General features: G+C 42.2%; 1 protein-coding gene across 2 annotated transcripts in view; it reads left to right on the forward strand.

The window, feature by feature from the left end:
• Positions 1–22332, forward strand: part of SHQ1 (SHQ1, H/ACA ribonucleoprotein assembly factor) — a 146153-nt gene that overhangs the window by 70175 nt on the left and 53646 nt on the right. For both annotated transcript variants that reach the window (XM_004702562.2, XM_045289892.1), the window contains one exon: positions 2279–2399. In XM_004702562.2, coding sequence (XP_004702619.1) covers positions 2279–2399 — 121 coding nt within the window. The remainder of the gene's footprint in view (positions 1–2278; positions 2400–22332) is intronic.

Genomic DNA, 22332 nt, shown 5'->3' on the forward strand with positions numbered 1-22332 from the left:
TTCCATGAGCCTTGGGTTCTCTTGGGGGATTGGGAGGAGGATCCACTGAGTTTCCTCCCACTTTCTTCCTTTGCAGGTTTGAGCAAAGGAGTCTCAGGACAGGGAAGTCAGCCTAGGACTTCCTGAAGGCATGAGGACTCAAGCTGGGCCTTGAGGCTGCCTGGAAGTCTGCTGGGTGGAAGGGAGACAAAGGCATTTCCGGTGAGGGGACCAGTTGAGCAAAGGCAGGGAAACAAGTCCCTAGCGAGCCTGGGAGCTCTAGCAAGTGGAGCTTTGCAGAACCATGCAGGACTGAGGCGGCGAGTTGTATGTCAGAAAGTTAGGGGAGAGAGAGTCTTGTAATCTAGGCCTGAGATGGTGACAATATGAGTAGGTACTCAGGCCATGGCTCACAAAGGACAGGTCTAAGGAAAATTCATCACACCTTGATGTGTGAGGGCGTGGGGTGAGACATTACAAAACTCTCTGCTGCCTGATTAGCATGCCATTTGCTTATTTGTAAAATTAAATTGAATGGACTGTCAGCTACCATAGGCACTATGTTGCTCCTCTTTCTAGTCTTCTTTTCAAGTGTTAATAGTGGTAAATGTGGAGTGAAGTAGTTTGAGGACCTTGAGATGCCATTATTGAGTTTATGAGGCTCATAGCATGTTGTCAAAAAGTCAGGTGGGAAATGCCAGTGCCTATCCAGCACCTTCATGAAGTCAGGATACAGTATTGCCATGCTTCCTGGCTGTAAAGATGAGAATGAATCTGTTAAGACTGAAAATGTTCTGTTTCACACATCAAAAGAGGTAGTGCTACTATACATTGAACCATTTACCCCATAGGCCATAAATTTCAAGGAATGCCAGGAAGTTTGGAGCATCTACAGTCTGGTTGTAGAGTTGTGAAAGATTCCTTTTGTAGATTTTGTATGGGATTAAAATTAGGCATATGTTAACAACCAGGAGGGGGTAATTGGGTTAAACAAGACTTTGATACATGGCTTTTTCCCCAAGTGATGGTTATTTGTTGAATTACATTTGAAGCCGTCCTCTGACCTTTTAAAGATTTCCATTTTAGTTGTCTTCATTTTTTTAAGGTGTAAAAATTTGTTAGCACTAGATAATTTTTAATGAACAATGTTAACATAGAAGTAAGAATGTTTGAAAATGGAAACATCCAATCTTCAATGTTGTTGTTTTTTAATGTAAAATATAATATGACACAAAATTAGCAATTTTAGCCACTTTTCACTTTCATGTATGATGTACAGTATAGCGGGCTGTTACAGCCACTGTGTTGTACAGTCATCACAACACTCTATTCCCCAAAGTTTCACATCACCCAAATGTAAACTCAGTATCCCTGTATTCCTTAAGCAATAGCTTCCCATTCTGCCTCTGCCCTGCCCAGACCCTGGTAACTACTAGTAATAAGCTTTAGTCTGCATTTGCCTACTCTAAGTAGTGGGATCATGCAAAATGTATCCTTTTGTGTCTGGCTTATTTCAGTCAGCATAATGATCTCCAGGCTCACCTATTTTAGTAGGATATACCAAAATTTCATCTCTCTTTATGGGTGCATAGTATTCTATTGTATCTATATACCACCTTTTGTTTATCCAGTTGTATGGGCCCTTGGCTGGTTCCTGCCTTTTGCCTATTGTGAATAGTGCTGCAATAAACATTGGGGTACAAATAGCTGTTTGAGCTTCAGCTTTCAAGCATTTGGGTATATAGCTAGGAAGAGAATTGCCAGGTCACATGGTAATGTATTCATAAGGTTTTCAGGATTGGGCTGGATTAGGCAATGTTTTATTCTTTTGTACATAATGTCACACTATGAGTTGGACCCAAATTGTCTTGAAGGTACCTAGCAATAAGGTTGAGTTGAATTATGAAATATATATGGGCATATATATAATCTAATTAAAACTGAGATGCATTTGAATATTCTTACAATCCGTGCATCCAGTTAGGGAAAAAGCCCCTTCCTATTGTTTAAAGCACCCACAGTTGTGCTTCATAGGGTTTTATGGTGATCGCAGTTGACCAGCTATAATATAATCTTCTGAGTAGAAAGATTATTATTTTTCATTCATAGTTCTTAGGGTGTTTGAACCTAGTAGGACTGATAGGTTTTCATGCACTAAAGAAATATTAACATTTTATTTAAAAATTAAAGCTGTGAGCTGCTTTAAGTATATTACCACTCAAGAGTAGGAACTTTCCAGTTTAGGTAACTCAGATGGTCATTTCTTAATGATAACTTGCTGTTTTTAAATTTCCTTCAGGTAAAAGTGCAGTTTTAAAGTGTCTCCTGGATATTCACAAAATTTTCCAGGAAAACGACCCAGCTTACATTCTAAATGACCTCTACATCTCAGACTACTGTGTGTGGATTCAGAAAGCCAAGTAAGTTTTAAGTTGCTTCTGACTTTTTAGATGTCACAGTGCGGGAGATGAGCACCTCCCCATGCAGGAGGAAGGAAATGAAGGGATCTGGGGAACCCATAGAGCTCGCTGCCAGATAGGAAGAAGCAACTAAATCGACAAGGGAAGGGTGGTATATTTGCTTTAAGAAGGGGGTGTAGCACATCGAGAAAATTTTAGTTTAATTGAAAAAATTGATATAGCTCAGCAAATTAGCCTTTAAAAATATTTTATTGGGGGCTCTTACAGTTCTTATCACAATCCATGCATACATCCATTGTGTCAAGCACATTTGTACAAATGTTTCCATCATAATTTTCAAAACATTTTCTTTCTACTTGAGCCCAGTAGACAAATTGTCTAATAACAAAGTCGTTAGTATTCTTTGCTGTTGCTCAAGACTGAGAGTGCAAACTCATGCTTATCATTTATCTGTGTGTGTGTGTGTGTGTGTGTGAATACGACAGGACGCAAACCTAATCACCATGAGAGCTGTGCATTTGTTGGCTGACCACTGGCCTAGAGTCCATTGTTCAAAGAACAAGAACCCGAATCATCCGAGCACAATTGTGTGATTCTTGGTACATCTGTCTCCAGTAGTCTGATGCTCCTACAGATGGGCCCCTTGCATTTGGTATGCAAAAATTTAAAGAGCATTTGCCTTTGTCTCACTCAAGGAAACAGATTAACCAGTAAGTTTAAAATGTAGGGGATTTTATTTTACAAAGGAGTTCTGTTGATTTGCATCTTACTCAGCATGGCCAAATTATCCTTCTCAGTAGCAAGAGACTTTTAATTGCAAACATATAAACAGATCTCTGTAGTAGAAGGATTCTTAGATGCTGAAGTGGAAAATGATGAGATAGTATCAATGGTTATTTAGAAGAAACAAAATCACGATACTTTCTTACTGTTAACATAGTTGGTAAATTGGTGCTTTCGGTATGGTTTTTAATGCCAACTTTGAGTGAACCACATTACAGGATTTATATTAGATTTCTGTTCCTGGAGAGGCAATTATATCGCAGAGCAAACTGAGGAAAAACTTAAGGCGATGCCTATTGTGTGGCATGTTATTAGAGACTGTAAAGATAATGCTTAAGCACATGTAGCACGTGGTGTCAGCATTTGTGTTGGAAATCTAGACTCAGCCAGATGGAAAACTGCATCCTTATTCCCTGAGGTCAGAATGGTGTGTCCTCCAATACTGGGGTCACGTGGTAGGGATTGAGTCCAGTCTGAACCCCCCACAGCAGGGTGAACCAAGAAGGGAATATAACAGATTAGCAACAGGAGCAAAGCAAAGCCACAAAGCCCCTTAGGAGCCCCCATAGTAGACTTCAGGCTAGGAAGGGCAGTTCCTGGAATCTTCCAGGACCAGTGGGGAGATAGTCCATAAAGGTCAGCAGACAGACCTGGAATTATCTATGCTCTTTCATTTTTTTCCAGCTAGTTATTATTTTTATATGTATAATTTTTCTTTTTTCTCTTTTTGTTTCATTTTTTGTTTTCTTTTTGTATTGTCTACATTATTGTTGGTTTGCCTACATAGGTAAGATAGGTGTACGAAACAAGCCCCAAGAGAAAGGAATGGGCCCAAGGTTCTGGAGGGACTTAGGGGGAGGAGGAGGGAGGGGGAAGGGAGTGGTGAGCAAACAATGCCATAGACAGGGGAACAACTAGGGAATTAAAATCAACAACAGCAATCTAGCTGAGAGGAAGTACTAAGAGGCAAAAGAAGGGTGAGCATGAGGGTGGGAAAGGAGGAAGGTAAAAGGAAACAGGAAAGATCTAGGAAGCAAGACTATGGATAGAGGTATGAACATAGGTGTGCACTTATATAAATATATTAATTCATAAAAATAGAGGTATTTGCATAGGTACATATACTTATATGGCAATACACTGAGGTAGTGGATGGACTTTGGGCCTCTGCTCCAGCCCTCCCTCAATGCAAGAACACTTTGTTCTAACAAACCTGGCATGCTGTGATGCTCACCCTCGCGGCACGATCATTGAAGACAAAAGGGGTGTACAAGCAAATGGGGTGAAGAAAACTGATGGTGCCTGGTGATCAAAAGATCACCTGAGGTCTTAAAGGCTTGAAGTTAAACACGTGGCCATCTAGCAGAGAAGCAACAAGCCCACAGAGAAGAAGCACACCAGCCTTTGTGATCATGAGGTGTCAGTGGTATCAGATAACAGGCATCAGAAGACCCCAAACAAACAAAACATATTATTATTATTTTTTTTAAGTTACATAGATTTATTTTTTTCAATGATGCTTTCCTTCTTTGCATTTTTCAGTGTAGTGACATTGCTTTAATGCTGGCCTCAGTTTAAGGACCAGTCTTGACTAGCAGCAGAACCGTGCCATCCGCTTCATGATGCCAGAAGAGGTCCGTCTGAGGGTCTGTGTGTCTCAGAGAGAGGGTCACTTTGTTCACACATCAACCTGAAGGGTTCTGAAAATTGGTTTCTTTCCTGGGTCATGTCCAACTACATAACATAGAACCTCAGCTTTCCTCTATTTGCATCCTGTTCACTTCAGAGTGACCACTTTTGACAAAACAAAACAAAACAAAATTGCCCCCACCTATTTGAATTTGAAGCACTTTGCACAGACGAGTTACATTCTGCGTGTTTACAGGACTTCTGGCAGGATTCGCGAGTGTGCTGCATCCGATGAGGAGTTCACGCCTTCTTCCGGAAGCATTTCTTCTTTGGGCCTGATGTTCTTTCCAGAAAAAACACACCTGTTTGGGGGAACTTGGGAGATACCAGAAGATCAAAGAGTATAAGTTGCTAAGGAGCTCATTTGATGCTTTTCTTTGCTGATAGACATCCCTGTTTGAGATGTCCCACAAATGGTGCCCTCATCACATGCAAGACTGCTGGGGTCGCTGTACAAGTTCAGATGTTGTCCTTGGCTGCCTTCCAGTCAAGTCCACCTCATAGAGACCCTGCGTTCAACAGAGCTCACAGGGCTCAGCGTCTCCAAGTCCGCCGTCCTGCTCACGTGCTGCTTATGTCTGAGCCCGCTATTGCAGCCGCTGGGTCGGTCCTTCTTGTTGAAGGGCTTCCTCTTCCCTGTTGTCCTTGTCGTTCATCAAGTGCGGTGTTCTTCTCCTGGGACTGTTTCCTCCCGACGACATGTCCAAAGTACGTCAGCAAAGTCGTGCCATCCTTGCTTCTAAGGAGCATTTTGGCTATCCCTCTTCCGAGACAGCTTTGTGTGTTCTGTTGGCAGTCCCTAGTAATTTCAGTGTTTATCACCAGTACTGTAATCAAATGCATTAATTCTTCTTTGGTGTTCCTTGTTCATGTCCAAGGGGAAATATTTTTTGACAGAGAGGGAAGGCCTGACAATGACCACATGAATTTGGGCTCCCAGACCCTTCTGCGTGAATGAAATCTGATTTTTGAATCCTCTGCTGCTCATAAGTTTTCAGTGACTGTGACCCCTCAGAAGTGGACAGCTTTTTGGAAGTTTGTTCTTAGACTGGAAGCTCTGCTGCAACCTGTTCACCCTGCGTGTACTTGAAATACCAATGACAGAGCTTCCAGCATCACAGCAACACATGAGCCACCCCAGTGTGACACAATTTCAGATGAGTGTGGTCTGAAGCTCTAGACAGGTGCTAAATTCTCACTTGGAAAGAATGAACTCTAGTTTGTTGTCACTCTCCAACCTGACCATATGACCCCAGCAAGTGTTGACTCCTGCTTCCATGAACATTGATGGTGGACCAAACTGAAGTGAAATCCTGACACTTTCCATCTTTTCTCCATTGATTAGTGATGAGGACTTTCATTTTACTTCATCTTAATCCATACTGAAGACTTTGTGTGGTGAACTAGGTGGAGCCCCAGGGCTCTCTGTATTCGAAGGGCGAATGACTTTCTCAGAGAAGAATGCCTGTGGGCCCTGCACACACCTCAAGAGAATGCTGCTGTAATTCCACAGCACTATTTGAGGCATGGACTGCCTAAAGAACAAACAGTACACCCGGAATGGGTGTACTGCTCCTTAAAGGCGAGGAGTGTGAGACTTTGTCTCATGTACTTTGGACATGTCATGGGAGATCGGTCCCTGGAAAAGGATATCATGCTTGGGAAAGGAGAGGGGCAGCAGAGAAGAGGAAGACTTTCAACACGAGGGACCGACACAGTGGCTACAAAGAAGGGCTTGAACGGAACAACAGTTGTGGGGAAGGCCCCGGGCCAGGCAGTGTTTCGTCCTGAGGGACTGCAGGGTCACTACAAGGTGGGGCCGACTGGACAGCAGTTTGAGCACAGCTGTGGGGGAGCCCCTGGCACCTGCCATGGCCTGTGTCACCAGTCTTAACAAATCTGAGTGTCAAAGGTGATTTCAGGTATTGGTTAAATTCACCATGCAAATCAGTGATTTTCAGGCCCTTTGTATGGTTTTATGCTTCCTTTTTTTTTTTAGCTTTTGTAGGGCATTACTACTCTAAAAAATGGTGGAATGCTAAGTCTTACATTAGCGGCTAATGACTATCATATAGAAATTTCAAGAAACCATTGTGCATAATTTCAAGTATATTAAACCTCTCTTGAATTGAAATTCATGGTAAGGTGCTTATTCCAGCATGTCAAGTTGCTCTTTAGTTTTACTGTTTATTTTTAATTAAATCCACAAATTCATCCTGGATGGAGGTGAGTTTTATCTCCGTAAGAAAAGATTAGTACATGCCAGTATCCATTCACTTGCTTCCATTCAGTGTGGTTTCATATAGAAAGGATTTACTTAATGGTTCTTTTCCTTATCACCAGTAGTTCAGCAGTGCCCACTGGGGACTGAAGCTCTTCATTAGACTTCGCTTACAAGAAATGTGCCAATAAATCATAGGATTACGGATGTTCCTACTCACTGAAGACTGAAATAACCCTTTGTGAAGATCTGAATGCTTTCTAGAACTATAACTTTGCTTTTGCTTACTGAGAAAACTGGCAAAGATCATTCTGTACTTGCCCATTGCAGCTTCCTGTGTTGCTTTCTGTTTACTGGTGGTGGTGGTTTTGTCTTATTTCATTTCTATCCCACTTCGCTTTGGGTTTTAAAGAAATTAGGCTTTTACTTTTAGAATAAGTTTAATTTACAGAAAAATTGTGACAGTAGTACAGGGATCCCATGGACCCCACACCCACTTTCCCCTTTTATTAACACCTGTGGTATGGTACTTTTGCTACAATTAATCAATATTGATCTATTGTTATGAATTAAAAACCATACTTCCAGGTTTCCCTTGTTTTTACCTAATGCTCTTTTTCTGTTCTAGGATCCCATCCAGGTGCCCACGTTTTATATTTTGCCTAAGAACCCAAATCCATAATGCTATTTCTAGAGCATTTTGATTATTTCAAGAGCTTAAATGCTATTAAACTGCAAAACAAAACCAAAAAACCCCACTGCCATTGAGTCTGTTCCAACTCATGGTGACTCTTACAGAACCCTGAGCTTGTGAACCTTTAGAAGAGCAGATAGCTTCATCTTTCTCCCACAGAAGGGCTGGTGGGTTTACAATCCATCACGTACCTGTCATGCCACCAGGCTCCTTATTGAAGGTCAAACCAAAACACTGTCACCGAGTCCATGCTGATTCATAGAGACCCTTGTGAGTTTCTGAGACTCTAACTGTTTACGGAAGTAGAAAGCTCAGCTTTTCTCCCAAGGAGCTTCTGGTGGTTTTGAATGGACAGCCATGGGATCACAGCCCAATGCATAACTCTAGACCACCAGGGCTCCCATTGAAAGGCAGTGACATTAAATACTAAACATCATGAAGCTCAAACCCACTGCCATTGGTCAGTAATTCCCACTCATAACAACCCCATAGGGTAGAATAGAACTATACTTTTGGGTTTCCAAGACTATAAATCATCTTTCTCCTGAGGTGTGGCTGGTGGGTTTGAATAGCTGACTGAGCAGTTCGCAGCCCAACACGTAACCCACTTTGCCACCAGGCTCCTGTGACATGTTTGAGAATTTTTATGAAATTTGAAAACATAATTAATTCATCTATTCAGTGATATTTTTATGGTGGACATCATGAGTATGATATATTAGTAAAAATAGCCTAAAAAATAAATTGAGTAAGGCTTTATCGCACACATACATGTAGATATAGGTGTGAGTTTATATAGATACATAAGTATTGTAGCTAGAGGAAGTTATAAGAAAGGTATAAATGATTCTTTTGCAAAGGTTAATGTTTTCCCGAGGTGAACAGGCAGTTCCTAAGTGGAAAAGACTGCCTTCATCTAAGAGCATTGTGTGGCTTCAGCCATTTCACAGCTGTGCCTGGGAGGTTCAGTTTGCCTCTGTTCTTTCCAGTTTTCATCCCTGGTACTTGGCTGTAGATTGCTTAAGTTTGTTGGAGTCCTGGCTTTTTACAGTGTATAATTTGTTTTTGGGAGCTTTGGTGCAATGACTTCAGCTTATTACAAAGTCGGCAGCTCACATCCACTGTTGTCTCTGCAGGAGAACCCTGGCAGTCTGCTACCTTGGAAACCCCAGGGAGCAGTTCGACTGTCCTAGAGGGTCACTGAGTTGGAGTTGACTGGATGGCAGTGGGTTCAGTTATTTTGGTTTAATTAGCTACTGTATGAGCAAATGAGCATTTCTTTCCCATCTCCTGGTTATAAGTGCTCTTGCACCTCAAAACCCTGGGCTCTTTAGAGGAGACCCACAGGATCAAGTGAGTTTGGGTGGTGATTGATTTTGTCAGGTTTTGTAAACCAGTGTTCTCTTGCTTCACATAGTATTTTCACCGCACAGAGAACAACAAGTGAACTATAATCAATGGAAGGAAGGTTGTAGGATGCCTAGTGGGGCTTAATCAAGAGCAGTGTAGCAGCGAGGAATTATTAAACCTGAATGAATGCCGAACATGATGGTGGGACAAGAGAAAAATAAAAGGAAATAGAGGAAAGAACCAGGAAGCAAAGGACATTTATAGAGGCCTAAATACAGGCATATACATGTGTAAATACATATATAACGAGAAGGGAATAGAACTCTGTACTCATATCATATGTTAAGAATTTAGGTTGCAGATGCACATTGGGCCTTGACTCAACTACTCCCTTAACACAAGAAAACTTTGTTCTAACCATCCGGCATTCTGTGAAGCTCACCTTCCTGACACGATTGCTGAAGACAAAATGGGTGCATAAGCAAATGTGAAGAAAGCTGATGGTGCCCAGCTATCGATAGATCTGGGGTCTTAAAGGCTTGAAGATAAACAAGCGGCCATCTAGCTGAGAAGCAACAAAGTCCACATGGAAGAAGCACACCAGCCTGTGTGATCATGAGGTGTCGATGGGATCAGGTATCAGGCATCTAAGACCCAGAACAAAACCATACCCAAGGTGAATGGGGGGTGGCATGGAGTGGAGACCCAATGCCCATCTGTAGGCAATTGGACATCACCTCACAAAGGGGTCACAGGGAAGAGAGGAGCCAGTTAGGGTGCAGTATAGCACCAAATGAAACACATCTTCTATTTCTTTGGTGCTTCCTTCACCCCACTATCATGACCTCAGTTCTACCTTACAAATCGGATTAGACCAGAACATGCACACTGCTACAGATAAGAGCCCGCAACACAGGGAATCCAGGACAGATAAACCCCTCAGGGCCAACAAGGAGAGTAGAGATACCAGGAGGATTAGGGGAGGGTGGGGGGAGAATGTATCACAAGGATCAACCTAGAACACCCTCCCAGGGGGACGAATAACAGAAAAGTGGGTGAGGGGTGATGGAGAACCATGTAAGATATGGAAAAAATAATCTATAATATGTCAAGGGTTTGTGAGGGGGGGTGGGGAAGGAAGGGGGAAGAAATGGGGAGTGGATATCGGGCTCAAGTGGGAAGAGTGCTTTGAAAATGATTGTGGCATATGTGCAAATGTGCTTAACGCACTGGATGAATGTATGGATTGTGATAAGAGATGTAAGAGCCCCCAATAAAAGTATTTTAAAAAAGAATTTCCACAGCACTTGGATTGTCTTAACATCTTATTCAGAGAGGAGGCTTATGTTGGTTAATGTGGCTGTGTGTGGTTATTGAAAGTGCTCTCTGTAAGGAGGGCTTTGTCAAGAGCACCTTTGAATGGAGTCATAAGAAGGCTTTTTAAAAAACTGACAACTTCAAGTACAATTTCCTTTTTCTTCTGCCTATTATGATTGAAACCCAATCCTTGTTATAACATAATTATCTCAACTGAAGCCAGCAGGGAGTTGCTGCCTTCATGTGAGGGGTGCGAAGTCCCCTAAATAAATAGAGGATTAATTACATTCACAGCATGTTGCGAAGGTGATGAGATTGATTGTGATCATTTGGCTTTTCTCATTTCCTGCTCTGACTACTTTCTTGAATAAATAGAAGCTGGGAAAATAATAAATAGAGCTACAGTGCTCTACTGGACGTGGGGCAGGAATGATGCCGGAAAGGATCTCCCTGAGGTTTACACCCAGATTTTAAGTGGTTTATACCACATTTATTTTAGATAATTTCATCATTGATTTTCCTTTGACTGTTCTCAACTAAAACAGCTTTCCAGCAAATGGTTTGTATGTCAGAAAATACAGATATTAGAATTTGACAATATATTTTTAAATGAATGGATCCCAACAACATTCAGCTCCATCTTTCAATGTTTTCATTTGGTGTGGCCTTTTGTTTCCACCTAACTATTGAACTTGAACGGTGAACTGAAGACATTGTGAGCTGCTCTGGGTGAGGTGCCCGTCTCACAGGAGCGTTTTGCTTTTGTTTAAACCTCAGATGATAAGTTAGTACTCTCAGGAAGCTGATCATGTTTTCAATTTTTATTTTATGCTTCTCCCACCTCTCTTTCCTGGAGAGCTTTATAGTATTCCAAAATTATGATTTTGGTCTGTACATTTATTCTCCAAAGCTGCGCCTGCAGTGGGCTCCAAAGTGTTCTCTGTGCTTACCCTAGGGAGCATGCGAAACAATCTTTTGGGGTCCAGGAAGACCAGAATAGGACTCTCAATGTTTAAGAAGTTCTGGTTTTGCAGTGGGCTGAGTGTTGGGCTTCTAACCTCAAGGTCATGGTTCAAGCCTGCTAGCTGCTCTGTGGGAGAAAGGTGAGTGCGTCTGCTCCCATAAAGGTTTACAGTCTCAGAAACAGTATGGAGTAGTTTCCTTTTCTGAGGTTGCTATGAACCAGAGTTGACTCGGGGTAGTGAAAAGGTTTGTTTGCTTATTTGGTATCTATTTTATTTTATTTTTAAGAAAAAGATTAAGCTTAGTTAATATTTAATACATGCGTTGATGGCTGCAGTGAACAGCATAGGAGGCCATTATCTGACCTCCTCTGGCTTCCCTATTGCCCTGAGGCCATGGTCAAGCATGCCTTCACCTTCCATTCTTTAGTCTGACACCAACCAGTCCTCCCACAACACTCTTCTGTTCTCAGGTTAATCCTTGGTTGCAGTGGCCAGACATCGCACATACAATTAAGGGGGTTTATTAGGGAAGTTAACAAGCTAATACAAATGAGGATCAGTAAACACTAAGAGTACAGTTATTGGTCCATAGCAACCCTCTCATCCCACAGCCAAATCTCTCTCTGGTCTTCAACCTCTCAGCCCCATAGTCCCTTGATCTCTACCGCCATGGACCACGAAGCCTGCCTGCTGCTGTCTTGTCTCACAGTCACACAGTCTTGGTCCACATGAGAAGAAGGTTCCCTAGAGTCTCAGTGCCACTCCTCTGAATCTCTGTCCTACAATCTCTGGTGCCTCTGGTCTCGGCCTCTGTCAATTCAGACAGATCTTGAAAGTGCTCGTAAGATGGTCCTGGGGTTTCTCTCTCTCTCCAATATAAGGTGCTTATACACAGAGGGGTGGCTTTTGTCTTCAGCAGACCATACCCTCAAGGAAACAAAGGGAGTGACTTGGTTCACCCCCTCTAGTAAGTTAGGGACTTCCTCTTAACGACGCTATAGGACAGGGAAGAACTGCCCTTGTGAGTTTCTGAGACGGTAACTCTTTATTGGAGTACTAAGTCCTGTTGTTCTCCCACAGAGTGGCTGGTGGTTTTGAACTTTGGGCCTTGCGGTTAATCCAATGCATAACTACTATGCCACCAAATCCTGCCCCCATTAACATAGCCAAAACCTCCCTCCCAAACAGGATTATAGCCATATATATATAGAGTCCAGAATTATAACGATTGCATAAGGAATTGTGGCTTGAAGGGCCGTATTAATTATCTGTATTTCAGTGGCCAAAGGCCTTATTTTGTTAGTGTTTACGTGACAACTTTCAGTGATGGAAGCTGAATCAGAAGTTTAGAGGCCAGTGCTTCATGGAGCAACCAGCCTTGCTTCCAAAAGGAGGCACATACATTTATCCCCAAGGGCTGTATTATGGCATGAAAAGGTTTCTTGCAGGAATTTGGGGTTTCAAGACTCTAGTCAGCCTCTACCAACTGATTGGGCCAAGAACATAGAAATTCAATTTCTGTAGCTTGAGATTTTATGGCAGCTATAAACTGTTCACTTCTTGCTTTCAGTTGCATTTCCCATTTGCTTTGGGAAGAGAAAGAAGCTTTACTTCTGAATGCAGGGCCGTTGTCCAGATGGCAGGACATAATTCTTTTGCACAACCAACTTGGCTTTATTTGTTCTTGGTTTGAGGGATTCTTAGCATTTCATCTATAACACTACATAAAGAAAACCAACTATCATTTTGAGGAACAAAATGAAATTTGAAATGGCCAACCGTATGTATAGGAGTGGAGCACATACAGGATTAAGCTTACAATATATGATCCCAGGAGGGATTTTTCGATGTCATTGCTAACGAATGATCCATGGGAAAATGACCAAAAAAAATCGAGATTGTGACAGGCCTAGAGGGCAAAGGTCAACTTGGTACCCCCGTACTTAGCAAAGTGCTGGATATGCAGTCAGCATGTAATGCATTCTTGTTGGACTGAACATTTTCTGTCTAATTCAGTAAAAAGCTTCAAATGAAAATAAGTGACTTTTTACTTTCTCTATACGATGCTACAGGAGCCCTGGTGGCACAGTGGGTTACAAATTGGGCTGCTAGCTGCAAGGTCGTTAGTTCAAAACTACTAAATACTCCATGGGGGAAAGATGAGTCTTTCTACTCCTGTGAAGAGGTACAGTCTCGGAAACCCATAGAGGCAACTCTCCCCTGCCCAGTAGGGTTGCTGTGAGTCAGCATCGACTCGATGACAGGGAGTTATACAATGCTAAACCTATCTCTTCTAGAGCTTTCCTGTTTCCCTACTCTTCTTCATTTTCCAGTCCCAGAACAAGGACGTGCACTTGTATATGCAGATATTCGATATCCAGATCAATAACCAAGGAAACATATAACTTGAGAAATCAAAACAGGCCGGGGTGTGTAAGAGAGGGAGAAGCATGTGGATGTTTGGATGCTTGGATGGGTATGTGTTTGGATCACTTACATATCACTTGCTGAATGTTGAACAATATTGCTGCTGAGCGAGCAGCTTCCCTGGGGAGGCTCAAAACTGGCCATCCCAGGACCTGCACCCAGGTGCTGCCACCATGTTTATGGATAAAAAGTGTGAGCCAATTGAGAAGGAAGAAGGTACTTCCACCTTCAGAAACATTTCCCCAGATCATCATGGTCTCCAAGTTATACACCTGAGCCGATGTAGCTAAAGGATAATGTGCATAGCTGTTCATTGTTAATTGTATTTCCCATAACAGTGTCTTAGATCAGGCCACATTTATCTGAAAATGTATGATTTTAAGAATATTTTTGTTGTATTTGATTTAGGTGTTAAAATAGGTGTAGATTTTGATGGAATCCATGACTCACTGAGCAGCAAGCAGTCATTACACTTGGTTGTAGAGATAAGATCATGGTCCCCATTTCTGCCATCAAGGAATCCACTTGTTTGCAGGGTTGATTGGAAGTAGTCATTTAGGAGATGATACTACTATGCTTGTTCTATCATGAAAAATCATAACTGGAGAGCTAAGTGGAAAAGCAGCGTGTGCTGAACGGGCTTAGCAACATTAAAAAATGTATATTCACAGAACAAAACCGTAGAAGGAAGTAGTACATTGAAGACATCACCTGTGGCTTGTGGAGCAGGGGCAGCTTTTCTAGACCTTACTTTTCCCCCCTGTACTTTTAATAGTATGCATATATTTTAGCCCACCCTCCCACAACAAGAACATATTTTAAGAAATCACAAGGGTACCAATGCTTGTTATAATTTTTTTTCTCAAGTGGAACAAAGTATTATAGGAGTAAATGTAATGCAAAAAATATGTACTCATTTGAGGATCAAATAAAGGAATAAACAAAAAAAAAAGGGAACCCCTTATCCCCTGAATTGAGAGATATATACCTAATCATTAGATAATTCATGGGTGCTTACTTGAGTTTGTGCGAATATGAATGTGGCACGTAAGTACAATAGTCATGTGCCACAGGAGGGGTAGTGGTGGCTCCGTGGTAGAATTCTTGCCTTCCAATCCATGTGGGAGACTGAGGTTCTATCCAGGCCACTGCCTGTCGGTGGAGAATTTGCATGTGGGTCTGAGGTTAAACAGAGACCAGTGGCCCTTCCAGGGAGAAAGGCCTGGCCATCTACCTCTGAAAATCAGCCTGTGAATTGATCAGCTGATAGCAGTGATTAGATTTCAGGCGCAATTATGGGCCTGGCAGAGGACCAAGCAGACTTTCATTGCCTTGTGCACGGGGTCACCATGAGTTGGGAGGTGACTTGATGGCAGCTAACAACAAAAGTGACATTATTTTTAAATTTGGAGTTCCTCATATTGTTGCACATTTATTTATTTCTAGAAATCTCTATGGTGCATTTGTCATCAGAGGTTTACAACACATCACACGATAGAATACTGTCACAGCATATGTGTCCCCTGTTTCATTGAACTGCTCTTATCTTATAATGGATGAGATCACCACTTTACATGCAGATGTAGAGTTTCGTGGTGTGCTTTAAATGGCAATGTCAAGTGTGAACCACCTTGTTCTGACAACCTTGTTTTTCCCAGACTCTTTCCTGACCATAACCCCAGGCCGCATACACAGTTAAGAGTTGTCCACAGGGAAGGTTATTTTTGATAACCTCACTAGAGCCCAAAGGTACTTTTTTCATGCAAAGACTAACACCCTGCTTGTATAGTATCACGTACTCTCATACCATTGCAAGGGAAGCTTGCCAGCCAGTGTAAAGTTTGTGTGCATCCTTAGAATATTCAAGTGCTTCAGGAAGATAACAAATAGAGTTTGGTTTTAACTTGAAGTTTAAAACTACAGTTTCCAGCATATTTTCTATTTGTTTTAATGGACACAATATGTTTAGGGATCTCACTTACCCTAGCTAGAGCTGCCTAATACAATTTTGGCAAAAGATCCCTAGACATTTAATTAATCCTAGACACCAAGTTTTCAGATCACAAGGAATTGTGAGTTCTTACTGTAGGACTAATGCAGCAGAAGCTTTATTATAATCCATGATTTCAGGTCAAAATCTAAAACTTTCACCCTTTTATCTGACCTGTTAAAGATCCAATGTTTCTTACTTCAGGTTTGTTTGAGAATAGTTTTGCTTTTGCTGTAAACAGAAACTTCACCAGTCTGCCCATCATCTATGCAGATGATCCATTCATCACACCTTTTCAAACTCCCTAAGTATCAGACCAACGGCTCCTCTTCAGGCCCAGAGAGTGAGAGAGAATGCCAAGGGTTTGATATACGTGTATTTCCTATCTATTGTTTGGCTTGTTATCCTAAGTGGTTGTGGTGGTTTTTAAATTGTGACTGCTTTAGACTTGAGCGTTCATCTAGTCAGCAGAGTTGTGAGTTCCTACCCTGGGCAAGGTTCAGTGCTGAGCTCCCGGGCCTGATGCTCCTGCCCTCGTGGAATTTAGGATCTAATAGAACAGAGAGATTAATCACAGGCACAAAAAGTAAACTTAAAACCATAAAAAGTGCTACAAAATTGTGAATGAGGGGGAGTGCAGATTCGGGACCCAAAACTCATCTGTAGGCAACTGGAAATTCCCTTAGAGAAGGGTTGCGGGGAGGAGACAAGGCAGTCAGGGTGCAGTATAGCACCGATGAAACACAACTTTCCTCTAGTTCTATAATGCTTCTCTCCACCCCCACCCCACTATCATGACCCCAATCCCACCTTACAAATCTGGCTAGACCAGAGGATGTGCACTGGTACAGATAGAAACTGGAAACACATGGAGTCCACGACAGAAGGTCCCTTCAGGACCAGTGGTGAGAGTGGCGATATGATACCGGGAGGGTGGAGGGAAGGTGGGGTAGAGAGGGGGAACCGATTACAGGGATCTACATAATAACCTCCTCCCTGGGGGACGGACAGCAGAAAAGTGGGTGAAGGGAGACATCGGACAGTGTAATATATGACAAAATAATAATTTATAAATTATCAAGAGTTCATGAGGGAGAGGGGGGTGAGGAGGGAGGGGAAAAATTAGCTGCTACCAAGGGCTCAAGTAGAAAGCAAATGTTTTGAGAATGATGAGGGCAAAAAATGTACAAATGTGCTTTACATACACACAATGGATGGATCTATGGATTGTGATAAGAGTTGTACGAGCCCCCAATAAAATGATTTTTTTTTAAAGTGCTGAAAAAGAAACATTTCGTGTTGCTCTGACATCACATGCTTAGAAAGCACTAGGAGACGCGTGCCTCTGAAGCTTCCTCTGGGAAAGGTTCGCTCTGAGGACTGAAGTCCGAGTGGGAATTACCTTGGGAGCAGGGCTCGACTTGTAATAGGTCTGCCTGTATGCAGTCAGTCGGAATTGACTTCTTGCAGTGAGGTCTGAATTTGACCAGGGGTAAAGTCCTGTGACAGGAAGGGATTTTGCACGTGGTTCAAGGAATGGAAAGGCCAGGATGGCCAAAACACAAAGGATGTGTGCCTCTGAGGGGGGTGGGGTGCAGGCTGTTGATTCAGGCGGGCTGTATGGGTCGGTGAAGAGCGGTGGGAAGCCATGCTAGGGTGAACAGCTGACAAAGTCATGGGGTTGCCGTGTGACGAGCTGGAGAGATCATTTTGAAAACCAGAAGTTTCCGTGTAAGGAACGAGTATGGCCTCCGCTAGCACAATAGGTTTGGGAGTTAAACTGGACTTGGGGAATGTTGGGGATTAAATGATACCCCTAAAATGTGCTGTACATTCGAAGCCTGAGACGTGTGGAGAGAGCCCTGGTGGTGCAGAGACTAAGCACGGGGCTGTTAACTGCAAGGTCAGCAGTTCAACCCACCAGAGGGGCCTTGGGGGAAAGGTAGTGGATCCTGTCTCTGAGAAGCTTGTAGCCTCGGACACCCTTTGTCCTGTTCTCCTTTGTTTTGCAGTCAGTATTGACTCGGCGGCATTGGGTTCTGTGGTGCAATCCTGTCTGGGGATGGTGGTTTCTTTGCGACACTGACGAGGCCATGTCAGTGTAGGGTGCGTTTTAAACGAGTGACTTTTGAGGTATAAAAAGAGCAGAGTGAGATGAATGGAGGAGGCAGAAATACCAGATGGAGTGCTCTGAGGGAACAGCAAGAAGTAGAAACCAGGATTTCTCTCATGCGTGGACAGAGAAAGCGCTCTCTAGACTGGGCACCCTGAACTCAGCGTCTAGTCTTTGAACTTGAGAAAAGAAATTCCTTTTCATAGAGCCTCTCACTTGTGGTCTTTCCGATATACAGCAGTACTAAGAAGGGGCTCAACCCTGCATGTAATCCTAAATTTAATTTTCATTTCTGCTTGTTTGGAGCTTTATGTCAGTGGAGTCATCCTATGTTCATTCTTCTGTGCTACTTTTTTCACACACGGACACATACACACATTGTAAACATTTACTTATAATGAGAGGTAGTATAGTTCAATAATTTTTTTCTGTTCTGTATTATTCCATTGTCTGCATATGCTCATTTACTTATAATGAGAGGTAGTATAGTTCAATAATTTTTTTCTGTTCTGTATTATTCCATTGTCTGCATATGCTAAAATTTCTTTAACTCTTGTAGAATGTACTGTAGATGAATAGTTTCTAGCTTGGCCTATGAGGAAAATACTGCTCAAAACAGTGTTCATGTTTCCTGGTGCACTTAGGAAACTGTTGGTGTTAGCTGTGTACATTACAATGAAATTACCGGAGTCTGGAGACCGGCTGTAGATTAAGCTTTGCTAGGTAATGCCAGACTGTTTTCCAAGGTGGTCGTGACAGTTTAGTTCAACTTACTCCCACCAGCAGGTATGACGATTTCCTTCGTTCTACCAATGTTCTTGCATTGTTAGCATGTTAAGATTTGATCACCTGAAAACCAAACCAAACCAACAAAAACCACTGCCCTGGAGTCACTTCTAATTCTCACAGTGACCCTGTGGGGCAGAGTGGGGCACTCCGTAGGCTTCCATGACTGCTAGTCTAACGAGGAGTAGAAAGCCTCATCTTTTCCCCACAAAGCAGCTGGTGGGTTTGTAACTCACTGAACCACCAGGGTTCCTTTGATAATCTGAAAGGGTGTGAGGTACATTGCCCTAGCACTTTAACGTGCATTTTCTTGACCACTGGTGAAGTTAAACACCTTTTAGATATGTCTCTGAGCCATTGGTGGTTCCTTTTCTGTGAAATTTGTGTTTGTTATATTGCTCATTATTCAGTAATGCTGTCTTTTCTGTTTGATTTATAGTATTCTTTTGATATTCTAGATAGCACTACAAGGGTATGTGAATCCACCTTAAAATGAGCACATGGTTGGTTCTGTCTCCTGTGGAAGCAGGCATTCCTATTTGCTGTGGCATCAAATCCCCAACACATTCCCCCATACATTCCCTCATACATCCCCCATATATCCCCAATACATTCCCCCATACATTCCCTCATACACCCCCATGCATTCCCCCATACATCCTCAATACATTCCCCCATACATCCCCAACACATTCCCCCATATATTCCCTCATACATCCCCACACATTCCCCCATACATCCCCACACATTCCCCCATACATCCCCAATACATTCCCCCATACATCCCCAATACATTCCCCCCCACATCCCCATACATCCCCACACATTCCCCTATATATCCCCAATACATTCCCCCGTACACCCCCTATACATTCCCCCAATAGTGGATGGGCATGGGACGGCTTTATCCCCTGAGCCTGGATTCAAAATGCTTGCCATAAGCCTGAATTTTGGGCTTGGCTACTTTAATATTGTCATTAAATTTGCCTTGACAGCTTTCAGTGTATAGAAAATAACCATGTCGCCCCTGTGGCTCTTTTGAATTTAATACATAAAACAAAAGGGGGAAAGGTGGAAAACTAACGAATGTCATTCCCACAGATTCTCCCCCAACAGCTATGCCGCCTTAACGTGAGCACATGGTTGATTGTCTCCCTTTGATTATCTCCTCCCACCGAGGCACCCAGCTCCCCTCATTGCCTCCCCCCAATGCAAGGGTTAGGTTTCCTCACCTGAGCTCAGAGACTTTACTGTAATTACCACCCACCTCCTGATGTATGTAACTACTGAATATGCATGTCTCATAGCTGCCTACAAATAGCCCCCAACAATAAAGACACTCTCCCTCCTCTCGCCCTCTCCTCTCTCCTCTGGTCCCCAGCCCCCTCCCTCACCTGCCCTTTTGTTCTTCCTACCCCCCCCTTCCCCCAGCTAAGCTGAGATCATGGCTGTCCAGGAGGTGAGCATGTTACCATGAAATGTGTCTGACTTCTTTATTTTACCTCCTATCTCTCTTATTCTCTATGACTTTACTATAATCTTTATATGTATTTTAACCATACAATTGCGCTTGCCAGACCCTTGATAGTGTGAGGGCCTGGTTTCCCCCACACATGGGGGCTTCAGAAAGTTCGTGGAGAATCACAATTAAAATAATTTTGCCACAAACTTGCTGAAGCCCCTCCTAAGTTGCAGATGTTTTTGTCCGGTGTGTAATTTTTCTTTTTCAGTTGTCTTCTAGTGCTGTCAGCAGCAGAATTGTAAATTGTAATGTTGTAGAACTTACTGCTATGCTCCTTTGTGGGTTGTGCTTTTTGTTTCTTGTTTCAGAAAGTTGGTTGTTTTTTTTTTTAAGGCTTTGGATGGCATGAAGATAGTCTTCTATCTCTAGTGTCTCCTAAAAGCGTTATTCTTTTGCCTTTAGCATTTAGTCCACCTGGAAGTGATTCTTTCTTCTTCTTTTTTTAATGATATGAGATGGGGGATCCAGTTTCCTTTTCCCTCCATATGGATAACCTTTACCTCACTCCATGCATTAAACAGTCCATCTTCTCCCGTAGCTCCTACAGTGCTTGTTCTTTCATAAACCAAGCTCACACACACACCTACAGCCAGGTCTGTGTTGGGGGCTCGGTACTCGGTTCCACTGATTTTCTAGTTATCATGTGCCGATACCATACTGCCTTAATTACTATAGTTTTCTATCTTAGAATTAGCTCATCAGGTTCCATGAAAAACATTTGATTGGGATTGCTCTGAATCTGTCAATCAGTTTGGACATACTGAAAGCATTTAGTCTAAGAACATAGTACAACTGGATTTAGGATTTCTTTAATGTTTTTCAAGAAAAGTTTATGATAGTTTTTATAAAGAGTTTCTATGTCTATTAGAATTAGTATCTTTAACAATAAAAACAAATTTCCAAACTACTTGTTCAGGTGTATAGAAATAGTTTGCTTTTTAATGTTAATTTTGTATTCTCTTACCTTCCCAACTCTGTTATTAATGCTTGTGTGTGGAGTCTCTTCATTTTTCTCTATAGCCATTAGAAACTGCAAATCATGACAGTTTGGTTTCTTACTTACCAATGCTTATACTCTGTATTTCTTTTTTCTCATCATACTTCACTGACTAGGCACTCCAGTACAATGCTAAGTAGATACTGGTGGCAGTATACATAGCCCTATCTTGTCCTGTATCTTTAAGGAAATTCTTCCAGAAGTTCACTTTTGCTTAATCAGCATAGCTTTATCTGGCTTGTTATGAGGAATGTCCCACAGGGAGTGTGGGTCCTGCCTCCAGTGAGCTATTTATCTCCTTAGCACCTCCAAGTGAGGTCATCAAGCTGAAACCTGAGTAGCAAGCTAAACTCCACCCCTTCACAATTAATAGTCTCAATTTGACTCCAGATTATGTAACTACCAGAAAAGACATCGAACACAGCAGCTAAAATTTAAACATGCAAAAAGTTTTCAAGTTCAAAATAGGATGTTAATCAAAATTAACCACATGCTAGACATAAAATCAATCTCAACAAATTCCAGAATAGTATAGTTCTATCTCAGCAATACAATTAAGTTTTGAAATAATAAAAAGATAGTTATAAAAACATACACACATACCCCCCTCAAAAAATCCACATACCTGAAAAAAGGTACTGCTAAACCTTTAATGAGAAACATCAGAAAATATTTAGAATGGAATAATCAAGAAGATTCAGTCCTACATTCCAAGATTTGTGAGACACACAGAGAACAAGTACATGGAGGGAAGTAGATAGTACTAAATGAAGCCAAGAGCTCCAGACCTACGTATCTCCATAGCAGCAAATGCCCAAGTGCAGGAGAAGTGAGACAGATGAGAACAGAAAAGGAAGCATCAAACAAAGGAGAAACAAGTGGCAGATATTGGCTCTTTGACAAAACGAAGCCAATACATCCTCTTGCAAGCTTAAGCAAAAGAAAGTAAAAAGCACAAATATTATAAATGTAAAATAAAGCAATTACAGATATTGTGAAGAAGAAATCAGGCAAGCCAGTGACACAGTGTGGGAATTGCGCCTGATCTGACCCCGCCATGCCGAGGCAAGGCACTGGGG

This window comes from Echinops telfairi, unplaced genomic scaffold (genome assembly GCF_000313985.2).
Source record: "Echinops telfairi isolate 266 unplaced genomic scaffold, ASM31398v2 ScPeMD7_31;HRSCAF=116, whole genome shotgun sequence".
In the NCBI taxonomy this organism is placed as follows: Eukaryota; Metazoa; Chordata; class Mammalia; order Afrosoricida; family Tenrecidae; genus Echinops; species Echinops telfairi.